Source organism: Mirounga angustirostris, unplaced genomic scaffold (assembly GCF_029215605.1).
Source record: "Mirounga angustirostris isolate CCGP_5_RB_7025 unplaced genomic scaffold, mMirAng1.0.hap1 SCAF_17, whole genome shotgun sequence".
In the NCBI taxonomy this organism is placed as follows: Eukaryota; Metazoa; Chordata; class Mammalia; order Carnivora; family Phocidae; genus Mirounga; species Mirounga angustirostris.
This window is the reverse complement of record NW_026991725.1, coordinates 4,841,946-4,867,200: the sequence shown is the minus strand read 5'-3', so window position 1 is coordinate 4,867,200 and position 25,255 is coordinate 4,841,946. Positions and strand designations below refer to the sequence as shown.

At 52.9% G+C, this 25,255-nt stretch overlaps 4 protein-coding genes across 6 annotated transcripts in view; 3 read left to right on the top strand and 1 right to left on the bottom strand.

Moving 5' to 3' along the window:
- The window catches only part of NLK (nemo like kinase), a 191,757-nt gene extending 189,648 nt beyond the window's left edge, over positions 1–2,109 (top strand). Inside the window, exon 11 of the mRNA XM_064583581.1 lies at positions 2,037–2,109. Within this exon, the coding sequence (XP_064439651.1) occupies positions 2,037–2,094 (58 nt within the window). The 3' untranslated portion in view covers positions 2,095–2,109. The remainder of the gene's footprint in view (positions 1–2,036) is intronic.
- Positions 2,110–2,658: 549 nt separating this feature from the next.
- TMEM97 (transmembrane protein 97) lies at positions 2,659–8,384 on the top strand. Its single transcript, XM_045889468.3, has 3 exons — positions 2,659–2,901; positions 6,037–6,181; positions 7,012–8,384. The coding sequence occupies exons 1-3, from the start codon at positions 2,773–2,775 to the stop codon at positions 7,269–7,271; spliced, it is 534 nt and encodes a 177-aa protein (XP_045745424.1). The 5' UTR covers positions 2,659–2,772; the 3' UTR covers positions 7,272–8,384.
- A 106-nt stretch (positions 8,385–8,490) lies between these two features.
- IFT20 (intraflagellar transport 20) lies at positions 8,491–15,190 on the bottom strand. Its single transcript, XM_064583589.1, is given in 7 exon segments — positions 8,491–8,903; positions 9,353–9,456; positions 10,185–10,270; positions 11,364–11,492; positions 11,654–11,681; positions 11,684–11,896; positions 15,029–15,190. Coding segments are annotated over 6 exon segments (480 nt in total). The 5' UTR covers positions 11,735–11,896; positions 15,029–15,190; the 3' UTR covers positions 8,491–8,821.
- A 150-nt stretch (positions 15,191–15,340) lies between these two features.
- Positions 15,341–25,212, top strand: TNFAIP1 (TNF alpha induced protein 1). 3 transcript variants are annotated; one of them, XM_045889467.3, is made up of 8 exons: positions 15,341–15,540; positions 16,397–16,489; positions 18,552–18,869; positions 19,404–19,573; positions 19,995–20,084; positions 20,161–20,213; positions 20,967–21,162; positions 22,588–25,212. In XM_045889467.3, exons 3-8 carry the CDS (start codon positions 18,665–18,667, stop codon positions 22,822–22,824), a joined length of 951 nt encoding a protein of 316 aa, XP_045745423.1. In that variant the 5' UTR covers positions 15,341–15,540; positions 16,397–16,489; positions 18,552–18,664; the 3' UTR covers positions 22,825–25,212. The 3 variants fall into 3 exon arrangements, with proteins under 3 accessions (XP_045745423.1, XP_045745422.1, XP_064439657.1); XM_045889466.3 differs by lacking the exon at positions 16,397–16,489; XM_064583587.1 differs by lacking the exon at positions 16,397–16,489 and having other exon boundaries at positions 15,341–15,552.
- Positions 25,213–25,255: the final 43 nt, after the last annotated feature.

The window sequence follows — 25,255 nt, the reverse complement described above, 5'->3', positions numbered from 1 at the left end:
TAGCAGCCATACACTTACACATTCCCTGGGCAAACGCCAGCTTCGGGGCCCCACACGCCCTCCCCCGCCCCCCAGCGAGCAGTTCTAATCAGCACGCGGTGCAGCTGAAAGCCACTGCTGGGGCCTGGGCCGAGCACCCTGCTGCCAGGCCCCTCCGGAGTGGGTGTGGGAGAGTGTGTGTGTGTGTGTGTGTGTGTGTAGGGGGGCTCCACCTGCCCCTCCAGAGTGGGGTGTGCGTGGAGGGGGTGTGGGGGGGCTCCACCTGCCCCCGACAGGCCCTGGGCCGCCAGAACTCTGTGCTCTGACCGCGTTCAGCCATGAGTGCCCTTCATCCCTTGCACACCACACCGGAAGGAAGCTTCACCTCCCTCCCCTGCTATGCTCTCCCGCCAGGGGCTCTGTCCCGCCGTCCTCCCTAGTGAACAGCCCCCTCCTCTCCAGAGCCCAAAGTCCTCCACACCCTCAGCCTTCACCTGCTGCAGGAACGGACACCTGGCTCCCTGCCCTCCCAGGTCTCGGCTTCCCCACGGCCCTCTCCAGTGGAGGCCGTTCATTTGTTCACACACCTGACCTGAGGGTTAGGAGGTGGGGTCACCGGCCTCCCTGTTCCCCAAGGCCACAAGCTCACCATTTCCCCTCCACTCTCTGAGGTTTAAGCCACGCCCCAGCCCGTGCCCACCTTCTCCTGGTTACTCCTCTTGGCAACAGGCTCACAGCCTTCTCTCCACCCAACTGCCACCACCATCATCCTATGTGGTTTTCACCGTCCATCCATCACACGCCCTGGCTCTCTGTCCCTTGACCCCATCTCCAAACACCTTCCCCCTCCTCTCCATTTCAGCCACACCTTCCCCTGCACAGAATCTCTTCCGACACCAGAAATTCTGACCCTGTGACATTGTGTCCCCTTGTCCTAATCTCCCCGCCTTCCGGCCCATTCATCCAGTGACGCCCACCATGCCGACCCTGCCTCCTTGGCCTCACACCCATTCCCTTTCCCAAGCTCTCCCAGGCTGCCAGCCCCTCTGGTCCCACGCGGCCTCCTCCCTATCCAGCTTGAAGTGCATGCTCCCTCTTTGCAATCGCTCTCTCATCCAACGCCTCAAAATCACCAGTCTTTCTGAACCCCAACCCTGCATAAGTCAACAGCCTTTTTTGCTGAGCAGACCCCACCATGGAGAAAAGCACACAGCCTAGGAGATCGGGCCTCCAGATCCATGGCCACCCACCTCAGCTGGGCCCTCTACACTGCCACCAGTTTCTCTGGCCCAGTCCCAAGGGGCCGGCCCCGGGGAGCACAGAGCTCCTCTGACCTAACCTTAATCCTTCCATTCTCTCCAGCCCTTGGGGGCCTTGAGCCACATTTCCTGCTCCCTTCCTCCTAGAGGGACAACCTCTCCCCCGACCCAGAAACTTAAAAAAGCATCTAAACAAGAAAGTGTTCTAGTCTCTCCCCTCTGAGAAACGAATAAGTAAGCCCTGTATGGGGCACATCTCCCTCAAGCTACTCCCCTGGCTCTCTCCTCTCCTCCTAACCAGAGGTCTACACTCCCTGCCCCGCTGTCATCTGGCCCTGCCTCCACCACACCACAGGTGCTCTCACAGGGCCACCACGGGGGCCATTCAGGGTTGCTCCGACAGGACTGAGCCCCCCCCCCACACACACACATACACACCCATGCTTCTGTGACATCACACTCCTGTTGTGCACCTGTGTCTCAGCCCCCTCCTCACACCACCCCTGAGGCTGGAGCTCCTCTAAGACCTCTTACTGGCCCTCTGCTCTCAACACTTCAACTCCCATCACACGCTATTGCCACACAAACCTACATCTCTAGACAGGTTCATCCAACTGCCTCCTAGACTTCTCCACTCATATGCTGCAGAGACCGCTGATTGTCAACGCAGCCAGAAACAGATTACTTTCTCTTCAACTCACTTCTCCTGTGTCCCACTGCTCAGTGAATGGCTGGGCCCAGCAGAGAGTTAAAGATCAGTATTTGCAGAATGAATAAATCCTCCCTCTTTCTTCACAGCCAATCACCAAGACCTGTCCATCGTCTTACTATATCCCTGTGCTTCTTGCTTAATTGAGGCTGGCTGCCTCCTAGGCAACGTTCGGAAGGCCCCGGGACGCCTCAATGCCTGCGGGACAGGGATCTTGCCGCTGTGCCCACGGCCCGTGAATGCCGAGCCACCGAGCGGATCACAACGCACTGTGCGGCCGGCCCTGGTCTGCGGCACCTCCGCTGCACTGCGAGCTCACCTCCAGAAGCGCCCGTGGCCCGGCCCACAGGAGCCGCTCAGTCAGCGCTTTAGGTTTGCGGTGAACGAACGGAATACCGAGCGAAAGGGACCAGAGAGCGCCACGGAGTCGGCGGCTAGAAGCCCGGCGGGCGCCAGGCCCCCGCACGCCCGCTCAGTCCGCAGGCTGCGCGCCAACCAGCCGTCCCACGCGGCGGGCGAGGAGCCCGCCCCTGTCCCACGCGGCGCCCCCGGCGGCCAATAGAAATGGTCTGCGGGGCGCCGCCTCGACACGCTATACACGGACGAGCCAATGGGTGCGCTCTGCGGCGAGCGCCGTTCCCGCCGCAGCTTCGCAGCCAGCCAATGGGAGTGGCCGGCGTAGCCCTCTAGGGGGCGGAGGGGCGGAGGGGGCGGAGCGGGCGGCCGGGGCGCGGAGCCCTGGGACGCTGTGCGGCCACGGGCCCTCTTCCCACGTCGGCGGTCCCGGCGAGCGCGGCCTCGGCTCCCGCCCGGCGTAACCAGCGGATGATGGGGGCTCTGGGCGCCCGGCGCGGCCTGGAGTGGCTATTGGGCCTCTACTTCCTCTCCCACGTCCCCATCACTCTGCTCCTGGACCTGCAGGTGGTGCTGCCGCGCGAATTCTACCCGGTCGAGGTGAGGGCGACGGTTGGTCCTGGCCGCCGGTCGTCGAGTTTGGGGCTCCTGCGCGCCCTGCGGTTGTTGTACCCTGGCGTCCCCAAGACCTCCCCTCCTCCGCCCGAGCCCCCCCCCCCGCCCGCCCAGGGTTCTGGTTCTGCCCCCCCCCCCTCCCTCCCGCCGTCCTTAGGTCCTGCCGGTGCCCCGGCGCCTCCTTACCGGTCAACTCGACGTTTTGCTTGGGGTTTTCTTTGCCCCAGACCCTTATGGGGCAGACACTTTGGTCCTTTTGAAGACAGTTCTTCCCTGGGTGTGTGTAAGGCCCCCACCCGCCACCTCTGGTCAGTGGTCAGTATTGGAGGGAGTTCAGAGATTGATGGTTTTGTTGCTTCTTTATGGGGAAATAATAATAAAATCCTTGAGTTATTCTCAGATTCTCTTTGAAAAAATGCCGAATCTTAACATCTGTTGTGTTGTTCTTCCCTAAATAGAAGGAATTTTCCCCTAGAACTAAAAAGTTTGCGGAGCTCCCATAATGGTTGGGCTAAAAATTGCCAATTAAATATATTCCTTGGTTTGAACCGATCAACACTCGGAAAAACTTACTGTGAGACCGTAAGGATTTAGTTTGACTTAGAACGTGGAGAGGATGGGGAAGCATTTTGTAGTATCATTTGCAGCTGGGTAGCCTTGCTTCTGCTAAAATAAGGAAAGATGGGGAGCACCTGGGTGGCTCAGTCGGTTAAACTTCTGCCTTCAGCTCGGCCCATGATCCCAGAGTCCTGGAGGTCGAGCCCCTTGGCAGGAAGCGGCTCCTCCTGCTTGTGCTCTCTCTCTGTCAAATCAATAAAATCTTAAAAAAAAAAATAAGGAAAGATAATCAGTCTGTGCTCGCATTCTTTTTTTAAGAGAGAGCGAGCATGATTGGGGAGGGGCAAAGGCAGTGAGAGAGAATCTTAAGCAGGCTCCACTCCCAGCGAGGAGCCGGACAGGAGGCTTGATCTGATGACCCAGAGATCATGACCCGAGCAGAAATCAAGATTTGGACGTTTAGCCAACTGAGCCACCCAGGCGCCCCTGTGCCCTCATTCTAAGGTAGGGACGTACAGGTTTATTCAGTAGCAACTCCTCGTTTAGAAATCCCTGTGCAAAGGTCAGGTGAATAGTTTAGTGGATAACAGTGATAGGTTGAGTCAAATATGAGTCAGGTATAAACCTTTTTTTGGGTCTTACCTAGTAAGAATAATTCTTACTACGACCAGTTGCATGGTGAGATTTTAACGGGATTAAACTTGAATTCCTCTGAGTATGTGTTAATTACATTCACTTAAGTAATGGTAACATTTACTGTGTGCTTGCCATTGTTCTAAAGACCAAGTATGTTAAGTCATTTTATCTCACCAATAGTGAGGTAAGTACTACAATTGGGAAACAAGTTGAGTGAGATTAAGCGCTTTGCCCAGAGCCAGGGATTGTGCCCCCCACGTCCCATGCTCTTCCCTCGCCAGGGACCTGTGATTTGCCTTCCATCTGCCCTTAGTCCAGGCCTTGTTTTGGCATCACGTGGCTATTATGGGACTGTGGGCAGGTGCTTCGATCCTAATTGATTACTTCAAGAGCTGGCTGATTAGATTATTTTGAGTTTTGCTAATCTCATCCTGCAGCCCTCAGAAATGACCCGTGCTGTGTAGAACTGTCTGGATTTATGAAATAGGTGGATCTGAGAGGTTGGAATACAGATTGAATAGAAAATGAAATTCAAACAAACCAGAATGCCTTGTAAATTCTACGGCAAATCTTCAAAGCAGGTCATTCCCTCCGGTATTTTTTTTTTTTTTTTAAGAAAATCTGGAAAGCAAAAAAGGACCTTAAACATTTGGTCCCAAGTTGCTTGTTTTACAGATGAGGAAACAGAGCCCAGGAGAGGTGCAGGGACTTAACCTTTATGAGTATTTTCTACCCCATTACCACCCTGAAAAGTGCCTAGAAGGAAGCTAAGGGTATTGCCGTGGATTTCGATTTCGAATCAAGTACAAATTTGATATCACTTGGTCAATAAACTGGTTATCGAGCCAGAGCCTTCCTGCAATTAAGATCATGCTAACAGAATGTTTGTTTCTGGATATTTGCTTAAAGCTTACTTTCAGCAGTGAGGCCTCAATTTCACAATAGTGAGCCTTAATCTTTTGATTAAAAATTAACAGGAAAAATGTCTTTGGATTTTCCATTGCAGGCAAAATTCTCACACTGGAAGTTGCCTTTATTTATCATAATATCAAGACACCTATTTGGCTTTGGAGACAGGTGTGTCAAGACAGGATGTAATGCAACAGACCCTCCGTAGTCCATGTGGTGTGGGGAGCCCTGCGCTTCGGGTTCTTACAAAGGGCACAAAATGGGCAACCTCAAACCTTCCTGCTTCCTTCCTCTGCCCCGGCAGCCACGTGTTCACAGGGCAGCCACGTGTTCACAGATCGGCGTCTTTTGATTTAACAGTGTAATTAGGAGGGTGGGCCCCAAGCTGGAACCGGGACTGCTAACCCTCAGGCCGCGACATAGCCTAGAAGCTCTGTAGTTTGTGGTTTGGGCAGTTTGTTCTACAAATAGCCTACTGGTGTCCTGCAAGAAAACTCTGCAGAACTAGAGTAGTTAAGAGTGATGAGGAGCTTGAGGTGTAGGCATTAAATTGCATCTTTATAGAAGTTAAATGCGTCTCCCTTCCATCCCCCCCCCCACACCCCGCCCCCAAAAGACAAACGCGGCTCATCTCCGTATTTGAGGCGGTCTGGCCCTCGGAGCCCGGTGTGCGGCTGCTCTTGTTCCAGCCAAATGGTAGCACGCTCTTCACGGCTGTCCTTTACCGGGAAGGAGGTTGCTGGCAGATTTGTTGCCTTTGTCGGTCCATTCCTCGAACTGAGAGCGTACCAAGTGCTAGATACCGTTGCTCTTGCCAGTGGGCAACACAACGGGCTGTGTGTTGTCACGGAGCCAGGAGCAGATGCTGGGTAGCCCAGAGGGCCTGGAGGAGCTGCGAGAAGCCTCTGGGAGGAGCGAGGGAGCTTTTCTGAAGCGACCACCTGGGCTGCCATGGGACGGAGCTGCTGGCCTGTCCTGCCAGGCGGCTGCATGCGTCATGACCTTTCTCTTCCTCAGTTGACAAACCTGCTGAAGTGGTATACTAAGGAGTTCAAAGACCCTCTGCTACAGGCCCCCCCAACATGGTTTAAGTCCTTCCTGTTTTGCGAGCTTGTGTTCCAGCTGCCTTTCTTTCCCATAGCGACGTACGCCTTCTTAAGAGGTAGGTAACTGGTGGGGTAACAACCACCTTTGCTCTGAAATTAGGTCCCAGAAATCTTTTGGGAAAGTGTCTCAGAGAAGGGGAGCGGTCCCTGTAGTTTGTGCGAGGGTGACCTGGGGTGGGGTGGGAATGGCAGGAGGGAGCTGGTAAAGGGACGTTAATGTGGCTCAGGCCTGTGCCTGTGCTTAGCTGGAAATCTCCCTACACCGGAGGCTGCCTACAGATTGAACTTGTTCCTTTTTCTTGTTTTTACCCCTGCAGAATTTTCCTTTTATCATTGGCTTTTATTTTTCTGATTTGGGTAGCACCAGACTGGCTTTTGAGCAGTAGCATCCAGCTCACCCCGGAAGGGCTTCACTTCTCATTTATTCTTACAGTGTTCCCCTGCGACTAATGCTTTTATAAAGACGGGGGCCACACTAATGTACATGGTAACTAAGCTCATGCAGCCTCTTTCCCACTGCAGCCCCCAACTCCATGTCTTGGCAGAAGCTATTGATCTTCTCACCTATATAGAATTACTAACAGATGCTGGTGGTGGGCCCCTCCCCCCTGCCTTGTGTAAACTGCAGTGGCCACTTTACGGCCCTAGAGTTTTTCTCCATTAAATCCCGCCCCCCAGCCTTGGTTCTCTGGCCAGCGGTGTGCTAGAGCCCCAGCTCCGCGTGTTAGGTAGTGTTAGAGCACCTCCAGTTCTCCATTCGTTTGCAGTGGGGGGTAGACGGAGTCAGCTGAAGGGAGCGGGCATGGAGAAGATTGTGGGCACCCCTAGGGTCACGAACAGGCCAAACACTTACCTCTCTCTCTCTCTCTCTTCCCCCCCCCTTCAGGAGGCCGCAGGTGGATCCGCACCCCTGCAATCATCTACTCAGTTCACACCATGACAGCTCTAATCCCAATTCTCTCCACGTTTCTATTTGATGATTTCTCCAAAGCCAGTGGTTTCAAAGGACAAGGACCTAAGACCTTCCACGAACGACTTACCCTCTTATCGGTCTATGCCCCCTACTTTCTCATCCCTCTTATGCTTCTGCTTTTCATGTTGCGGAGCCCCTACTACAAGTATGAGGAGAAAAGAAAGAAAAAGTGAGAGAGATAACGACGGGCCGGGGCGGGGGCGGGGGTGGCGGGGAGCTGCCCATAGGGCAGTTTTCCGGGTGCGCCCAGGAGGAGGAGAACTGCTCAGAACCCATGGCTTCGGTAGCATTTGAAACACACCAGCGACGCAGAAAGAGCAAGACCCTGGCAGGAGCCACATCAGAGCCCCCTTCTGGGGACACTGGCGCAAACAGACCAGTCACCTGAGCATGGACGGGAGGGTGGGGCTGGGGTAGAGGCAAGTGGTGCCAGATGCCTCGCCTTGTGCCAAGTTCCACTGTGAGCAGGACCAGACCAGATCCTGGATAAACTTCCAAGAAACGTGGCCCGCTTGGCACATTCGGGAATCACCTGACCCATAGTGCCCATGGGATTAAACCCTCGACTCCCGATTCTCTGCGGCATATCCTTTACCAGCAAAATGAAAGGTGGGATTTTTCAGGTCATTTTTAAGTTTGAAATTATGCCTCTTTAATACTCATTAAAAACTGTATCATGGGGTTTTTTTTTTACCACCACCCTTGGTTGGGGAAAGGTTCTGCAGGAGGCCTGAACTTGGTTTTACTCAAGGGTCAGCTCTGGCCTGACTTTCAGAAATGGATTAAGCTGGAAGGTGTTTTGTTTCTGTCTTAAACAGGTCATCCCAGAAAAGACTTTTTTTTTTTTTTTAATCATCTCCTGATTCATTCTTTCCATACCTTAGTCTTCTGTTTTTACAGACCACCTGACATAAGTCCCTTCCCTCTGAGGTCTGGTGTCTCAAACCTGATCTGGAAGTGTGCTTCCTGTTGGATAACTTCACCCTTCCTGAGAGTTTCATCATCCATCCTGGCTTGTTCTCAAAGTGGAAGGGCAGCTGGGCATCACATGTCCATTGTGTAAATGCAGGGTCTCTTCACTGGGTTCCTTAGCTTTCTCTAAATTTGTACTCGAGGTCAACTCAAACACACACACACACACACACATACCTGTGAACACATGGAAAATGATAACTGGTCCTGTTTGGTTCCCTCTTTTGGTCTGTTTTGCTCACAAGCCATATTGGTCTGATTGTTGGGACTATCATCTGACTCATGTGTCCGGTCCAAATAAAGGTCCTACTGACCACTGCCTGGTTTATTTTGTGGATGAGGGAGGGGCTCAAGAGTCCAGGGTTCTCCCAAGATGTTAAATGTACACTTCAAGGGCACCAGGAAAAGAGGTAGATCAAGCCATTTGAAAACAATAATTTATTGCTCTTCCTTTCCAAAGCTTGGAATTTACAAAAAAAAAAAAAAAAACAATCATTTACAGACTGCTCAGTTCAGGCTAAGAATGCCAAGAGGTGAGAGCCTGGACCACCATGGCCACAGGTGTTCAGCAGCTGCGCATGGACATCTGCAGCAAGCTCCCCAGATCTGTTTCCCGCCTTTGGAGATGCTGCGTTCGTTACACACCGTCCCTCAGGACATACATGGGCCATTAGTCAAGTCACAGGAACAGTACAGAGGTTTTTTTGAGTCTTATTTTTTTGCCCTCCTGCTATAAAATGAAATTTTCAGTTCATTTCTGAAAAATAAATTGGTCAATAAATTCATTTTGTTCTGCTTCTACTTTACACAAAGCTTCATATTCAACCCGATACCTGAAAAACAAAATTGTTAGAAGCCCTAAGAATGGATGAAATAAACCATGGATTTAATTCTTCTAGAGAAGAATATAAATGATTTAAATAATGCCAAGAAATGATGTGAGTTCACAATGAAGAAGTGAGGGTAAGAAAGAACAAAGAGGCAAAGCCCAGCCTAGGGCCACCCATGAGTAGTCTCCAGCCCCGAGAGGTGTTTTCCTTTAGGAGAACCAGCCAAGCCTGGACGCTTGCTACCTGAGCTTTCAAGCTCTCAATATTAGAGGTGGTTTTATATTAAGAAATTTTCTTTCTCATCAAGTGTAATTTTATTTTTTTAAATCTTCAAATCAGGGTAAGTGAGACACTATTCCTGGGAGAACAATGATGAGGAAGAAGGATAAGAGGTGACCGTTCAAGAAGGAAGAATGGAATTGCAGTTAAGAACTTGCTTTACATCTTCTTACCTTTCAAGCTGCATTTTCTTTTCTGCTATTAGGGCTTGGAGTTGCTGCTGTTGGGCTTCTCTCTGTTTTGCTATAGATTTGAGCAAGTTCCGAGCACCAATGGCCTAGAAAAATAGTATCACCAAAGAAGGTCATGGCTTCATTAAAACCATCTTCAGCTTTTAAGTCCTCAGCCAAGGAAGGGCCACATGGGGGCTGTCTCAGTGCCCAGCTGGCAAGAGAGTCGAGCCCCCGAGAGCCTCAGGAATAAGGGGGAGGAATAACTGCATGATCCCAAGTGCCTAATGAGACCTGGACTGGAGTTCAGGGGCAGGTCTACGAGTACCCCAAGTCTAGCACACAGGTGGTCAGTGGCCCATTTAGTGTGCCATTTAGCCTTGGGTCCTTTGCCAAGTCATCGACACCCTGCATGCCTGCATTGCTTCACTTATAAAATGAGCATAAAACCACCTATCTCGGTGATGTGAAGATTAAAAGCAAGAATGACAAAGTGTACTAGCATATGAGTTCAACCGGAGGTTAACTGCACTTGTTACTAAAATCCTGTTTTGTTTTGTTTTTTAAGATTTTATTTTTTGGCAGCGAGAGAGGGAACACAAGCAGGGGGAGTGGGAGAGGGAGAAGCAGGCTTCCCGCGGAGCAGGGAGCCCGATGTGGGGCTCGATCCCAGGACCCTGAGATCATGGCCTGAGCCGAAAGCAGACGCTTAATGACTGAGCCACCCAGGCGCCCCAAAATCCTGTTCTAAATAAAATCCCACACCCCCCTCCCCAAGAAAAAGAGCGACTGAACCATGTCCCAGGACAAGATTTAGAAGACCTGCTGATCTTACCTTCATCTTCTCATTTTCTGCTTCTTTTGCAAGTTGGTCAACAAGCTCAATTAAACCACCAACTATTTTCTGAAACTGGCCAATTTCTTTTAGGGAAAGAACAGAAAATAAAAGGTTTTATTTTCTCGGCATCACCACTCCCTCTGTGTTCCCTTGTGGCAAAAGGGCAGGGCTAACTGCCCCTTCTAATTTGTGTCAAAACAATTTGGTGCCCGCTGACCTAAAGTCTTCCACCCTTGGTTTAAACCGAGAGAAGGGTGGCCAGGTGCCCAGAGCTGGACTGGGGCATACTTGGACCTTGAGTCCCAAATGAGCCAGCCAGTGACTATTAACCTTAGGTATGAGGCTCCTGATGGGCCCATCCTCTGCGCAGGCTCTGTCCTGCTTTCCCAGGAGTAACAGGAAGCACAAAGGCCATGTTCATGAAAGAACTGACTCAGAACTTGAACAGAGCCTCTTGACTAGCCCCAGATAAGGAACTGGATTTCAGTTAATGGTGGTTAGGGGGGCAGTAGTTTGCCAACTGTGACCAGAACTAATAAAGAGCTCAAAGCATTTAAGTACCTAATCTCCCATTTGCTATTTTCAATGTCCTTGGGTGTGGTGGGACCTCATTCTACTGAGGAGTGAACTAGCACCCAGGGAGGAAGGACAACAGGCGGTGGGTGAGAAGACTGGCAATGGAGCCCATGCCGCCCTTCACCAGTCAAGCTTTCTACAGACTATGGAGTGCACAGAAGACTCAGAAATCCCTGCTTTAGCTAGAGCTGCCCTGTATTCACTGCCACTGGGCTTGCTTGCCAGCTGGGACAGGAGGTGTCCTGGATATCTAGCTAAAAAATGACCTCATTGAGTCTGTTGAACTTCCAAGAAATCAAATCACGAGTACATAACTCTTTCCCACCCTCAAGCCATAGTTCTGCCCCATGAAGTTCAAGGTTTCTGAGAGCAAAAAAATCAAAGATGGGATATCCTCTCTCCACTTCACCATTTGTCTTGATTGGTGCTCTGTGTCTGACTACACGTGAGCATTAGAGAGCAGGGAGACAAGGTGGTTGGTATGCGGGAATTCACAAAGCCCAGACAACATCCAGAGAGCCACTAGCCCTGTTCTGGCCAGGATGACAGCTGCGGGTGGGGGTGGAGGCAGGGCACCACGTCTCCCCAAATGACACTCACTGTCCACAAAATCCTTGCACTCTTCCTTGAGCTCTATGGTCTGCTGGGTAACCTCAGGGTCCAACACGCGCAGCTTGTTCAGCTCATCAAAATGCAGGCCTGCTTCACCCAGGATGTCCTTGGCCATAGCTGTGAAGAAAGCAGCCTCAGTCCCCGATCACTTCCCAGCCACCCAAGGAAATGCCCGCTTCCAGGCCAGCCCCACTCCTGCCCCCAGACACCAGCGCCAAAACCACAGACGTTCTTCCAAAAGCTCCCCTTCCCTCTGCCTCCACCTCTCTGAGCCTCACCTGTTTCCCTTCCGGTTTCCCTAGAGAAGAGCAGCTCTGCTCTGAAGGGGTGCTAGTGGCAGCCAGGAGGAAGTGTGTCATAGGAGCAAGGGTCAGGAAAGAATAAAGTCCAGTTGCTTGTCACGGGCATCGTTCATTCAACACACATTTCTTGAGTGCCTACTACATGCCAACACTGCTAGATGCTGGGGGTACAAAGATGAGTGCGACATGGTGCCCGCCCTGGAGGAGCACATAGTTTAGCTGGAGGAAGACAGACACGGAAACTGAGAAAGTATACGGTGTTAAGTGCTTTTACAGAAATATCACTCAAGTGTTGCAGGAGAACAGAGCAGTTAACAGGGTGAGGGAGTAACATTTGAACTAAATTGTGAGAAGCCATAAGCACATTTATCCCCAATTATGTACCCAAAAGGACATGAAAAAGCTTTTCCAGTACAGTCCTAGCATAACACCAAAAGCAAGTAAAAGAGGAAATCTGCATGACTTAAAAATGAGAGTTAAAAAATAAGCCAGGAATAAGGACATTACCCACAATGTATGTCACAGGCATGTTGGCCTGAACTAGGGCCAAAGTTGACTGTCTCTATCTAGCAGAAAACACAAAAAGGAATGAAGCATCAGCAAGAACATACCAAGTGAGGAGGCTAGGGAAAGGCTTCCCAAGCGGAGAAAACAGCACGGACAAGAGTGTGAAGTCACTGAACCGGCCAGAAGACCTAGAAGATGAAAGGACCGAGGAAAGAGCTGCAAAGGTCGGCTGGAGCCAGATCAGGAAGACCCTGTGTGCCCAACTAAGGAGTTTGGGTTTCTTTCTGTAGGCAAGAGAACCAGCAGAGAGATCTTTTCCCTTCCCAGGCCACCCTGCATTCCTGGTCCAAAGGATGCCTCAATTCTGGGAAGGAAACACTGAAAACTCACGCTCGTTCTGGCAAACACACGAACACACAAAAAGCACACACAATGCTACTTAGGGCTAGCCACTGGCTGCCATACCAATTCCCAAACCCCAAGCGTTCCAAAGGCTACCACCCGCTGGCCCTGTGCAGCCCTTTCCTCTGCTCCCACCTCCCCCAGCTGTTTCCCTTCCGGCTTCCTTAGAAAAGTTCTGTCCCCCCCGCAAAAAAAAAGAAAAGAAAAGTTCTGTCCCAAATGGGGTGATTATGGGAGTAACTTCCCAGAGCAGGTATACCATAGGAGGAGCAATGGTTAAAAAAGAATTAAGTTCCCCAGCTGCCAGAACTGATTTTCAAGACAGCCAAAAATCCAGATTTAGAGATGAAATCTGATTTTTATTTTTATTTTTTAAAGATTTTATTTATTTATTTGAGAGAGAGAATGAGATAGAGAGAGCATGAGACGGGGGAGGGTCAGGGGGAGAAGCAGACTCCCCGCTGAGCAGGGAGCCCGATGTGGGACTCGATCCAGGGACTCCAGGATCATGACCTGAGCCAAAGGTAGTAGCTTAACCAACTGAGCCACCCAGGTGCCCAAAATCTGATTTTTAAAGGGAAGTATTGAACTCAAAAGTTTAAAGGAAAAATCACATCTAACACTGTGGGCCAACTAATGCATGTCTATAGGCTGTCTGTGTAGGACTGAGCCGTTGGCCTACTGGAATCCACTGAAGGAACTAAGCTAGCATCTTCCTTTTGAAACATTTTAATCACCCTGAGCTTCCTTTTAATCGAGCTTTTTTAAAAGATCTGTCTTCCTGCTGTTCTGTTACATTTACACATAGAGTCCGAGCATTTAACACCTACCAGTAGCTGGTCTGATTAGTTAGACCAGCTACTTTAGGAAGCTTCCAGTAACCTGAGGGAGCAAATATCTGCTTCCACTTCCACTCCCTTCCCTGAGAGGATGCATTTATTCAGAAACATTTCTGATCTCTGGACGGACAGTATGAGGAAAAGCACATGGTGCTATATGAAGCTGCAGCAAGAGGACATAATTCATATGGGGGGTGTCTCAAAAAAAGCTCCTTTTTAAAAATTATTTTTAAAGGTTTTATTTATGTATTTGAGAGAGAGAGAGAGAGAGAGAGAGAGAGAGAACAAGCAGGGAGAGAGGGAGAGGGAGAAGCAGGCTCCCCGCTGAGCAGGGAGCCCAATGTGGGGCTCCATCCCAGGACCCTGGGGTCATGATCTGAGCCGAAGGCAGATGCTTAACCGAGTGAGCCACCCAGGTGCCCCTCAACAAAAGCTTCTGAAAACATGACACTCAAGCTGAGACCTAAAGAATATCCAAAAGTTTGCCAAGTGAAGCAGGGAGGAGGCATTCCAGGCAGAAAGAAAAGCATGTGTGAAGATCCTGAAGCTAAAAGAAATGTAATGCATTCCAAGAACTGAAAGGCTAGTGTGGTTAAAACCCAGTGAACTAGGGGGAGTGTGGAACAGGGTAAGTCTAGATGGGAAGGCCAGAGCTGGTTCAGGGAGCGCTCTGAAAGCCGCCGTCATGAGCTTGGATTTTATCATAAGGGTAGTGGGCGGCCAGCAGATTCTCAGCGGAGAAGCACAGCCTTATCTGCCTTTTAGAACGATCACTCTGACCCAGGATGGAGAATGAACTGGAGGGAACGAGACAGTGGGGCTACACCTACCTTGTTCATCACTGTAATCCTAGCATCTAGCAGGGTGCCTGCACACACTGAGCGCCTGCACTCAGTGAATGTTTGTGGAACGAATGACTGGAAACAGAGAGGCTATCACAGTGACCAAGGCTTGGAGCTGAAGAAAAGTGTTCCAATTTGCGATGTTACGTAAGTTGATGGCATTTGGTAAAGCACTGACTGAATGTAGGAGTTTGGGGATGAGGGAAGGAAAGAGGCAGGCAAGATTCCCATGTACCCGGCCTGAGCGCCAACTGTATGTTTGGAGGGCAGAGTTGAATGAGATGGATTGGACCGGAGAAGGAGGGCAGGGAGAGGGTTCCCAACCGACTATCAGATTCCCTCCCAACTCCCACCACACGTGCGTGTCTGAGCATCTGAGGAGCACCGGGCACAAGAACAGCACTGAGCTCCCTGAAGAGGACGGCGGCGACACTCTGTGTCCACCCCCTGGCTCTCCCAGATCCACTCCCGGCCCCGCGAGCAGGCGCCATCCGCGGGATGAGGGGAAGGGGCACCGCGCACATAGTTAGGAAGACCCGGGTGGTGGAGCTGGCTGTCCACACTACGTAAACGCCTTGAACTTTTATGAGCCGCAGTTTCCTCACAAGACAGTTGCGAGCATCACCGCGTAAAGCTCCAGGCCAAAGCTGGGTGTCACACGGCTCGCAAAGAATCGCGCGGAATCCCCACGTTTCTTTCGGCCTGCTGGGTTCACTCGCCCCGGGTCCGCCCGCGTCCCCCGACCCGGAGTCGCTGCCTACCTGCCAACCCCGTAGCGGCGGCGCGCTGCCGCCCGGGCTGATTCCGGCAGGCCGCTTCTCTCCCGGGTCAGCGGCAGTCGGTGCCTCGCCCGCCGGCCTCAGCCGCTGCCACGGCTACAGGACCTGTTTACCCGTAACGTCATTACCTGACTGCGGAAGTACTTACTCCGCCCAAACCGCAGAGCCTGCTGGGAAACAGGCCTGAGAGGAGGGACGGCTGCCTACAAGACCCAGGGGCCTTTGCGCCGGAAAGGCTGCCGGAAGTAGCTAAGCACTCACGGTGGAATTCTCTCAGGGACCCCTCCCTCCCCCGTGATTGGGTGCTGGGCAAGGCCCGCTTTAGAGTCCCAGGCTGCGGGGCGGGCGGGGGTTGTGCTGGGGCTCCAGGCGGAGGCCGCGAGCGGAGGATGTGAGTTCACAGCCGGGATTGCTGGCGGGCAGGCGGCCACAGCCCAGGGCGGCACAGGGTCGACTTGCAACCCAGCTGAGAGGAGAAGCGCCGCCCGGGGACGGTGAGAGCCGGGGTGCGGATGCCCTAGGGGATAGGATGGACAGGCCCCGGGCTGGAGCAGAGAGCCCCACCCAGTCCTGGGGAAAAGGCGTGGGACGGTGTAGGGGAGATGGAGAGCTCAAATCCTCCACTGGGATGGGTGTCAGAATCGGTCTCAGTTTCTCGGTGGTGAGGAGGGGTGCGGGCCGGGGAAGACTCACCACAGACCACAGAGAGGTTGGGTCTCGCTAAATCTTTCCAGTCCCTTTGGACGAAGCTTAAGATTTACACCTACAATTTCTGCTAGATCCTCCTCTACCCAAGATCGGTTACCAGCCCGCCACCACCGAGTGTGATGGATTTCTGGGTCCTTTTTCCTTTAGGACCCCACCTTCCATGGCCGTGGTTGTTGTCCTGCCCTTTATTCTGCTTCGGTTCCCATTAGCCTCGCTGAGGGAGACTCGGATACGCCCTCAGCCCCAGGCATCCCCAAATATCCACACACAAAGTCCGGAAGGAACAGCAGTGAGGCTATCAGTGGAAACTTCATTCTCACTGGAATTACTTTCTGGGGCGTCACCTGCCACAAGATTCCTGGAGCCCATTGGTCTGGGAGGAATCTGAGCGGGCGGCATCTGAGCTGACGTCATCCAGGGGCTCAAAGCAATTGCTTTATGTAGGCTCTGTTGGCCACCGCCTAGCCTTTGAATTCCTTTACTTTGGCAGAACATATGTGTGCTTGCTTTGATCCTTGGGGAAATCGGGGCTAGACCCAAAGTACGTAGGGAACTTGTTAAAACCTGTTAAGGGGTGGACTTATTCCTTTGGAGTGGGTGGAGGAGGGTGAGGTGATTTCATACTGTTCATGTGTTACTTAGGGATTGGGCAGTCTGCTGGTGAGGGTTCATCTCATCCATACTCCATCCTTGGGGCAAATGAGAGTCTGCTGGACAAGCCACCAAGGAAATTCGGTACTTCACAAAGCACCCGCTCTGGTCCTTCCTTGGACATTCTTCTTAGGGGCCTACCTAAATCTTTTCAGGGACAGTTTCAGTCTAACAAACTGACATATTAAATACTTTCAGATGTGCATGGCGTTGTGGTAAGCACTGCTTCTGGATCTCACTTATAGGAGGTGACGTGCAACCGCAAATTTTGCGTGTTGTGAGGACTATGAGGCGATTTTACCTTTTTTCTTTCTCCATTGCCAGCACTGCAGTCCAGGCCTTCACCACTTGCCTAGACTGCCGCTTCCTCTGGTCTTCCCGCTTGTTCTCATGCACCCTTACGATCCATTCTCTACCCGGCAGCCAGAGTGATCTTTTCAAAATGTGAATAACTCAGATCCTGTCACTCTCCTACTTAAAACCCTCCAATCAATGGCCATCGCAATTAGTATAAAATGCAAACTTTTTAATATGAACTGGCCCCTGCGTCCTGACTTTACATCAAGCCAACTTCCCCCTTCTTTCTATGCACTAGACATCTTGGCCTTATTTCTGTTCCTAAAACTTGTGTCTAACTGAGAAACTTTGCACTTACTCTTCCATCCATCTGGAACGCTCTTTCAGCCTTCAGCTGGAATGTCACCTTCCCAAAGAGGCTTTCCCCGGCCCCTACCCATTTTAGGACTTCTCCCTAGTCACTCTCTTATCACTAGCTTATTTATTGCATTTCTTACCCTCTGGAACTGCTTGCTTATTTATTCATTGTCTTGCTTATTGTCTGTATCCTCCCCCTAGAATGTAATCTCCGTGAGGCCATGACTTATTTGTACTCTTCTGTATCCTCAGTGTCCAGCACATAACAGGGCACAGTAAACGCTAACTCTTATTAAGTTTTATTCTTGTTAACGTTATGATGCTTCTTGGTACTCCTTGAAGGCAAAGTCCGTATCTTTCCATCTCTCTGTCCCTACCGCCTAACGGAGTAGGGACTCAGTCTTGTTTTCTCGCTGAATGAGTTAAATGAAGTAATGTGTATATTAAGTTGCCTAGACTAGTACCTGGTACATAGTAAACGTGCAGTGAATGTTTGCTCTTTTTTTTCAATGAATGGATTTTAGTGATTCCTTAAAAAACCAAGACATATAAGAGAGAATCTAGCTCGCGGGGGGTGACCTGGCTTTGCTCTCCTTTTCTTCCCTCACTCCTCCCTCCCATGAATGCCTATCAGTGTTTTAGTTTCCAAATCACTTCATAGTTGTTTTTAGATTTATCATCCGGTCTTTTCAAGCCCCTTCTCCCCGGTCTTGTGGGTAGGGAAGAAAGGAAGAGATAAGGCTGGGCCTCCTCTCAGGAAAAAGAAGTAAAAATAGCCATCCTGTAGTTGTTCTGTCCTGGAAAATGGTGACAATTTCAGGAACTTGGGACAGGGCTGGGACCAAGAAAGAGGAAGGTCAGGAAACTCTGCTGCGGCCCGGGTAACCTCTGCCAGGAACACTGGCTGGCGCCCTCTAGCCTGGCTCATTCTGTGCTCTCCTGAAGCTGCTTTTACTTTCCTTCCTGAAGCCAGACCGCGGTGGTGCTCAAAGTCAGCGCTGGTGCAGACTGCTTCTGGGCCTGGAATCTTTAGAAAGGAAGTGCATCCTGTCCCTCTAGCTCCTGGGAATCTCCTGCGCTGGCAGGATTCCCAGTAGGTTTGGTGGGAAGACTTGGGTCCTGGGAACCTTGAGAGGCAAAGAACTGGAATTGGACTGTCGTTCCCCAGGGTAAAGACTTCGGCTGCCCCAGCTCCTCCTCAAGCCGACTCGGACTAACTCCCAGGGTTTGCTTGTCCTCCTTGCTGCCGAGAGCTGAGCCGAGGCTCAGGGGGACTGGCGAGATGAGGGGCAGGCTCTGGGAGACTGTGCTGGTTCCTGTTACCATAAAGAAGAACAGGATTGTCCTCTTTTGCTGTTGCCTAGGGCCTTAGCCTCTGCCAGGGAGTCTTGCTTGTCAAGGAGAGAATGACTGCATGGTCCCCTCCTGTCCCCTCTCAGCTGAGGGCTCTCCTCTGCTAACTCCTGTCTTCTCTCCCATCTCCTGCTCACAGTGTTGAGAGTATGAGGCTCTGGCCTCCACTGACCACTCGCTCGTGATCCTTCCACCACGGCGGAGCCTTCCAAGCCGACCTCCTGCCGTGTGGTGATCTACCTGCAGCGGGAGATGTCAGGGGATACCTGTCTGTGCCCAGCCTCGGGGGCCAAGCCCAAGCCGAGCAGCTTCAAGGGAGGAGGCCTGGGCAACAAATACGTCCAGCTCAATGTGGGGGGCTCCCTGTACTACACCACTGTGCGGGCACTAACCCGGCACGACACCATGCTCAAGGCCATGTTCAGCGGGCGCATGGAGGTGCTGACTGACAAAGAAGGTGAGGCATTGGGGCTTGTTGGGCCAGCTGAGGAGGGAAGAAAGAATTCCTGAAGAAGCGACTTCGGGGCAGGGCTTGAGCCTGGCAGGTCTAGACTCTAGATTCACTCTTCCCGTTACCTGGTCCCGGACTCCTTCAGCTGGAGTCTGTGGTAGAGCCCCGGCATTCTTTGAGGTTGTATGTAGAAGGGTGTGCGCTTACAGGTTTTCCAGGGCCAAGATCCATACCTTTTATATAACAAAAGGACTAGATTCTCCTGAGAACCATCGCTGTACTGACCGGGCAGTGCACAGAAGGCAGGGCCTGGTGGCGTTCGTGTCGCCAGGCGGTGGGCCTGAGCACTCCTGAGCTGAGACCTCTGAGGGCTGCCGCAGAGCCTGGAGGGCCTCTGTCCCCCGCAGTCCGGGCCACCCTTGGTGGAAAAGAACAGCCACAGACCTAGGAGCTAGAGGTGGCGTTCCCACTTCTGTTACCCTGTGCTGCGGGCTACCTGGAGGCAACGAGTAACTGTCGGGGGCCTGTCTGAATCCCTAGGCTGGATCCTCATAGACCGATGTGGAAAGCACTTCGGCACCATTTTGAATTACCTCCGCGATGACACCATCATCCTCCCACAGAACCGGCAAGAAATCAAGGAACTGATGGCCGAGGCCAAGTATTACCTCATTCAGGGGCTGGTGAGCGTGTGCCAGACTGCTCTGCAGGTAGGGAGCTAAAGTGGGCTCAGGTTGAGGAGGTTGGGAGTTGGCCCCTCCCTTCAGGGACATAAAGGTCCAGTTCCTGGAAGGTCACATGACCGGTACGGTTGGTGAGTCCGAACCTCACTGTTATATATGCTGGGTGCTGCCCAGGCCAAGGACACTGGCAGCCAGTCTGTTTGTAAGGTGACAGACTCGGGCAGTAGGACTAAGCCCAGCTTCCGGTTTCTACACCTTGCTATCTGGATTTTAGGTTTTCTGGAAATGGGGTTCTGCTTGCCAGCTGGCAGTTTCTATTGCCAGATGCCTCCTCAACAAGCAGAGGGTGGCCTTGGCAGGGGGGCTCCAACAGCTCCTGGGGAACGCCTGGCTTAGCCTGGCAAGCAGGAGATCTCAAAAAAGATTCTCGGCTATGTGTATCACCCAGGACAAGAAGGACTCCTACCAGCCTGTGTGCAACATCCCCATCATCACCTCCCTGAAAGAGGAAGAGAGGCTCATCGAATCCTCCACCAAGGTACTGGGACCCCTGAGGGCTGCGGGCAGGGACGGACGGGACCCTAGCCTGGCCCTCACGCTCTCCTCCCTCCCAGCCCGTGGTGAAGCTGCTGTACAACAGAAGTAATAACAAGTATTCGTACACCAGGTAGGGTGGGCATCTGGGGGCTGGGGGGCCAAGGCTCGGGGAAGGGCTGCAGAAGCAGACCCAAGAGAAGCCCCCTGTACTCCTGGCATGGTTGGCAAGGGTCTGGATCTCAGGCAGGAAGAACAGAGAGAGAAGGGGAATGAGGGCAGAGACGTTTGGAACTCGGTGCAGGGCCCTGGCTGGGATATAGAGGGGAACGAACTGGAACCCCCCTAATGTGTCCTGTCGGGCACCGTGCCAGGTGTTTTCCCAGCATTAGCTTATGAGGTGGAGGAGGGACCCTGGGAAGCCCGTGGCTGGGACTCCTCCTGAGCCAGCCTCTCTGCTTCACAGCTGGGCCACTTTCTCCCTTGCCCAGTGTCCCCTTGGCCAGCTGCAGTTAGGTATATGCACAAGGCCGCAGGCTCAGGGAGTCCCCACAGACAGACGTGTTGCCAGCAGCCCCCCTACGGCAAGGGAAGGGGTCCTCCTGCCACGAGGGCAGCGAGCCTCCCTCCTTCGGGGCCCGAGGAGAGGAGACCGCCTGCCCTCAGTTCTCTCTGCTTCAACTTCAGACCAACTCCCCCCCTTCCCCTCACAGGCCCCCAAACCCAGAAGGTGCCCTGTGCCCCTTTTCCCTGCTGTCCCCTCTGGCATCCTGACTTTTCCTCAGTTCTGCGTGACACGGAGGGGAAGGGGGGAAGCGCCCAGCCAGCACCGTCTCTTGTGCTGGAACCTCATTCCCAGGCCCCCTGGCCTTCATGGGTTTTTCAGCAACTCGGACGACCACCTGCTGAAAAACATCGAGCTGTTCGACAAGCTCTCCCTGCGCTTCAACGGCCGCGTGCTCTTCATCAAGGACGTCATTGGCGATGAGATCTGCTGCTGGTCCTTCTACGGCCAGGGCCGCAAGCTGGCCGAGGTCTGCTGCACCTCCATCGTGTATGCCACGGAGAAGAAGCAGACCAAGGTGGGGGGCTTCCCTCTGCGTGGGTGGGGGCGGGACACACCCCAGCGCAGCCCCCGCTGTGCCCTTCACCACAGGGAGCTTGCTCTCTGTTTCCCCCAGACCCACATGATGGTGCTGGGCAAGGACGAAGCCAGTTCAGGCAGTTCGGAGATTGGCTCGCGAATGCTTCGTTCTGGTCACCTGAGCGGTGGGGGCTGTTGACCAGCAAGAACAGCGTGGTGCGGTGGGAAGGACCAGGTCTTTGGAGTTGGCCCAATTCAGGTCTGAATTCTGGTTCTACCACTCACCAGTTTTCTGACCTCGTACAAGCCATTTAAACCAGCTGGGCCTCAGTTTCCTCACCTGCAAACCTGGGCATGATAGTATGCAGTTAACGGAACTGTTAGGAAAACGCGGCGGTTCCTAGGAGCAGCAGTTCAGGGTCTGATCTCCTCCCTGGCCCTGCTGGTCGGGTGTTCCCGGCCGACCAGCTTAGCCTCTGCAGGAACAACGCAGCGCCAGGTACGTGTGAGGGATTTGACAGGTGACAGTTGACACGAACTCTGCAAACCCCGTTCTCCCAGGCTGCGAGCACTTGGTGTCCTCCCCAGAGAGGAGCTCCCCCTGCCCCCCTGGGAGCGTGTGCAACGGAGGCAGCGGAGGTCTTTGCTGGGCCAGGAGGGTAGCCCACTTGGAGGGTCGTGTGCATGAGGGGCTCAAAGCAGCCAAGCCTGTGTAGCACCTGCTTGGCCTCCAGGCCCCCGAACTGCCTCCAGCTGGGCCGCCAGACGGTTGGGGAAGGACAGCTTACAGGAGGTGGCCCTGCTTCCTCCTGGCATTTTGGGGGTGCGGACTCCCGTGTGCACGTATCAACAGAGTCAGGATTCAGGGTCAGGTCTCTGTGGGGGCTGCTTACACTTGGAAGTGGCAGCAACCCCTGACACCTTCCTGAGCGTTTTCTCTTTCGTGGACTTTGGGACTCCTCAGGCAGGGCTGGAGCATTCTCCCCATTTGACAGATGAGGGAACAGAAGTCAAGTTAGGCTAGAATCCAGGTTCCTTTGTGTCTTCCACGTAACGTTCACAACAACTCTCTGAAGTAGGTATTAGCCCTGATTTTACATGGGCGGACACGGAGGCCTCGCGGCCCGTAGGTGCCGGGCCCGTACTGAAGCTGGCTCTGAGCACAAAGCCAGGGCCCTAACCCTGCACACACCAGCCCACTGCTCCAGGCTCGCGTGGGGCACGGGCAGCATGCTAGTCTTTGGCGTCCTCATGTCCACAGAGTACAACTCCCCACTTCTCCAAAGAAAGACCTCCCCTCGCTCACCTGTCTCAGGAGAGAGTTCGGGAGGAACTTCGAGAGCCAGCACAGGGGCGAGGGCCCTGCCATGTTGCTGCCTGTCGGATGAAGCCTCATTCAGTCCTCTTGTCCCCCTGACCCCAGGTGGAATTCCCAGAGGCCCGCATCTATGAGGAGACCCTGAATGTCCTGCTCTATGAGACTCCCCGAGTCCCTGACAACTCCTTATTGGAGGCCACCAGCCGGAGCCGCAGCCAGGCTTCCCCCAGTGAAGATGAAGAGACCTTCGAACTGCGGGACCGGGTCCGCCGTATCCATGTCAAACGCTATAGCACTTACGATGACCGGCAGCTCGGCCACCAGTCCACCCATCGCGACTGACAGGACCCTCAGGGAGTCAGGGCACGGGCCACCCTGTCTCCCCTCCTGTGGAACCCTGCCCCGCTGGCCGCCCCACGCTGCTACTGGCTGGGTTTCTGCTCCAGCGCCCAGAGGCCTGACAGGAAGGCAGAGGGCCTGAGCAGGAGAGGGACCACATTGTTTGCCCTGCTCCCTGAGCACTTCCGGATGCCCGGGTCCTGGACCCTTTGCTCACCCTTCCTGACAGGAGCTGCGTCTGCCCCTGGGGCGAATGGACTGACCTGCCCACCTCCCACGAGAACAATCCCCTTGCCCCCTTGCTGAGTGTCCTTTTGCTCCACTGAAGGGCTACCTTTAGGCCTCTGGGGAGGTCCATGGGGAACGAGCTCGTTCTGGTGCTGTGGAGGCCCAGTTTCTTACAGAAGGTGGGGCTCCTTTTTCCCTAGGTGTTTAAGCACAGGCCTCATGATTTTGGTTTTTAAAAAATTATCTAGGAAATGAATAGTTTTGAGTCTAATAATGAGGGGAATAGGTATTTGTGCTACCCCTCTAGGGTGCCAAGACCCTGGGTAGAGGGCAGAACCTTTGGCCTTCCTTGATGCCTTTGACATCTGTTTCTTTAAAGCACTTTGTACTTTTATTCAGGAGATTTGTATTCTGCCCTGACACGCATCAACTTTTTCTGACCCTAACCCCTCTTCCCTCCAGAATCCGTCTGAGAGAGGGGCTAGAGAAGCAATAAAACAAAATACGGACTAACTTTGGCTTTGCTGGGCTGGCCAAACAGCCAGCCCAGAGAGCATGGACAGGAAGGAAGGGAACTGTAGTCCTAATAATGCCCATGAGAAAGGACATTTTCAGGTCACGTAATGGAGTCCTGGGGCCTAACATGATTGCTCTTTTTGATTCTCTTGCCCTCAGCTCCAAGGTATGCTTTGCTTTACTTTCTGGAAAGCCAAAGGGCCGTTACAGGGGCCAGGAGCATGAGCCGCAGCGGGAAAGCTGTGGGGCCCATGGGCACCGCACTCAAGACGCCCACCAGCTGAGGACAGTAAATGTGTGCTCTGCGTTCCCAGCAGCCCTGTGCAGAGGTGGCATGTGCTTGGCCATATGGCCCCTGCCCGCCCCATACTGTTGGTTTTGTGTCCCGGCTGGGGTGGGGGGAGGTGGTGGTGTTCTGCCCAGCGTTGAGTCTGGACGCAGGGTGATGGGAGCAGCCTAAGTCCCTTCAAAGGCTGGGTGATGTGGCCATGGAGCTGCCAAGGCCCAGCTCTTGGGCAAGGATGCAAGTTACTCCTTGGGGCTTTTTTTCACTACCTTCTGTTTGGCGTGGCCCTTTGGGAGGCTGCTTATCCGAATTCTTTTCCAAAGGAATGCCATCAGGCTGGGAGCTGCTCAGCCAGCCTAAGAAAACCCCACAGCCACTGAGCGGTAGCCACTCGGGAAGGAGTGCCAGTTATCAGGCTCCTGGCTCCTGACAACTGTCGCTTAGCTAAGTGGCCTGCTTATGGCCGACGCAATGGAGCCTATGGGCAAATGCTAGGCCCGGGTTCGTAGACGCCTACAAGGACCTGAAATGACATGATGGGGCAGGGGAAGTGTGACTAACCAGGCATTTGACGCTTGTCACAGCCTTGCAAATGTAGACTTCCAGGTGAGGCACCCTGGTCATCAGCTCGGAACACTTCACCCAGCCCTCCCTGGAGTAGAGGTGAAGACAAATCCATTTCTTTGGCCAGATTCCGCCTTTGGCTTTGTGGCTTTCCCACAGAGACTGGAATGCTTCTTCTGCCTGAGGCCTCTGGCCTATTTCCTCCGCTGCCCTCCTGAGGCCTCTAATACTCAAAGCCCCAGCTTCCCACTGAGGTATTTTAATGCCTGTCCTTTGACCTCCCCAGCCCTGCAGCCTCTTTGCTCTCTGACATTTAGATCAACTCTCTCGGTGGTGACTATTCTTTTTTCCTGAGAAAGCACAGTAATCCTGGACTGATCAAAAATATCTCCCTGGTCTTAAGAAAAATACTAACATTGAAATCACTGAAGTCAGCTTCTTTAATCGAACTTTGTGGCATAAGGGTTGGGGGAATTTTTTTTGCGTTTCTCAGCCCCATTCAGAAAGCAGCTCTTGGCTGTGTGAATTTTTCAACTCGGAGCAGCCCAAGGGAAAGCAAAGAGTGTGGATGAAGGTCAAACCTTCTCGGTTTCTGAGAAAACTGGAAGCCTGCTGTTCACCACAGGTACCAGGACTGGGTTTTATTCCATTTCTTATCTGACCAATGTCTGCCTAAAGGATGGCCCAGGTCCTGCCACGAGAGAAGGTCTCCTTTGTCCCTTAACTGCAATCCCTTGTTGCTCAGCATGGGTGATGGAAACCGACACTAATTTCTAATAAAATTGTGTTACACCGCAGTGGTGCGGTGCTTGCGGTGCTTCGAGCTGGGTCAGCTCACTG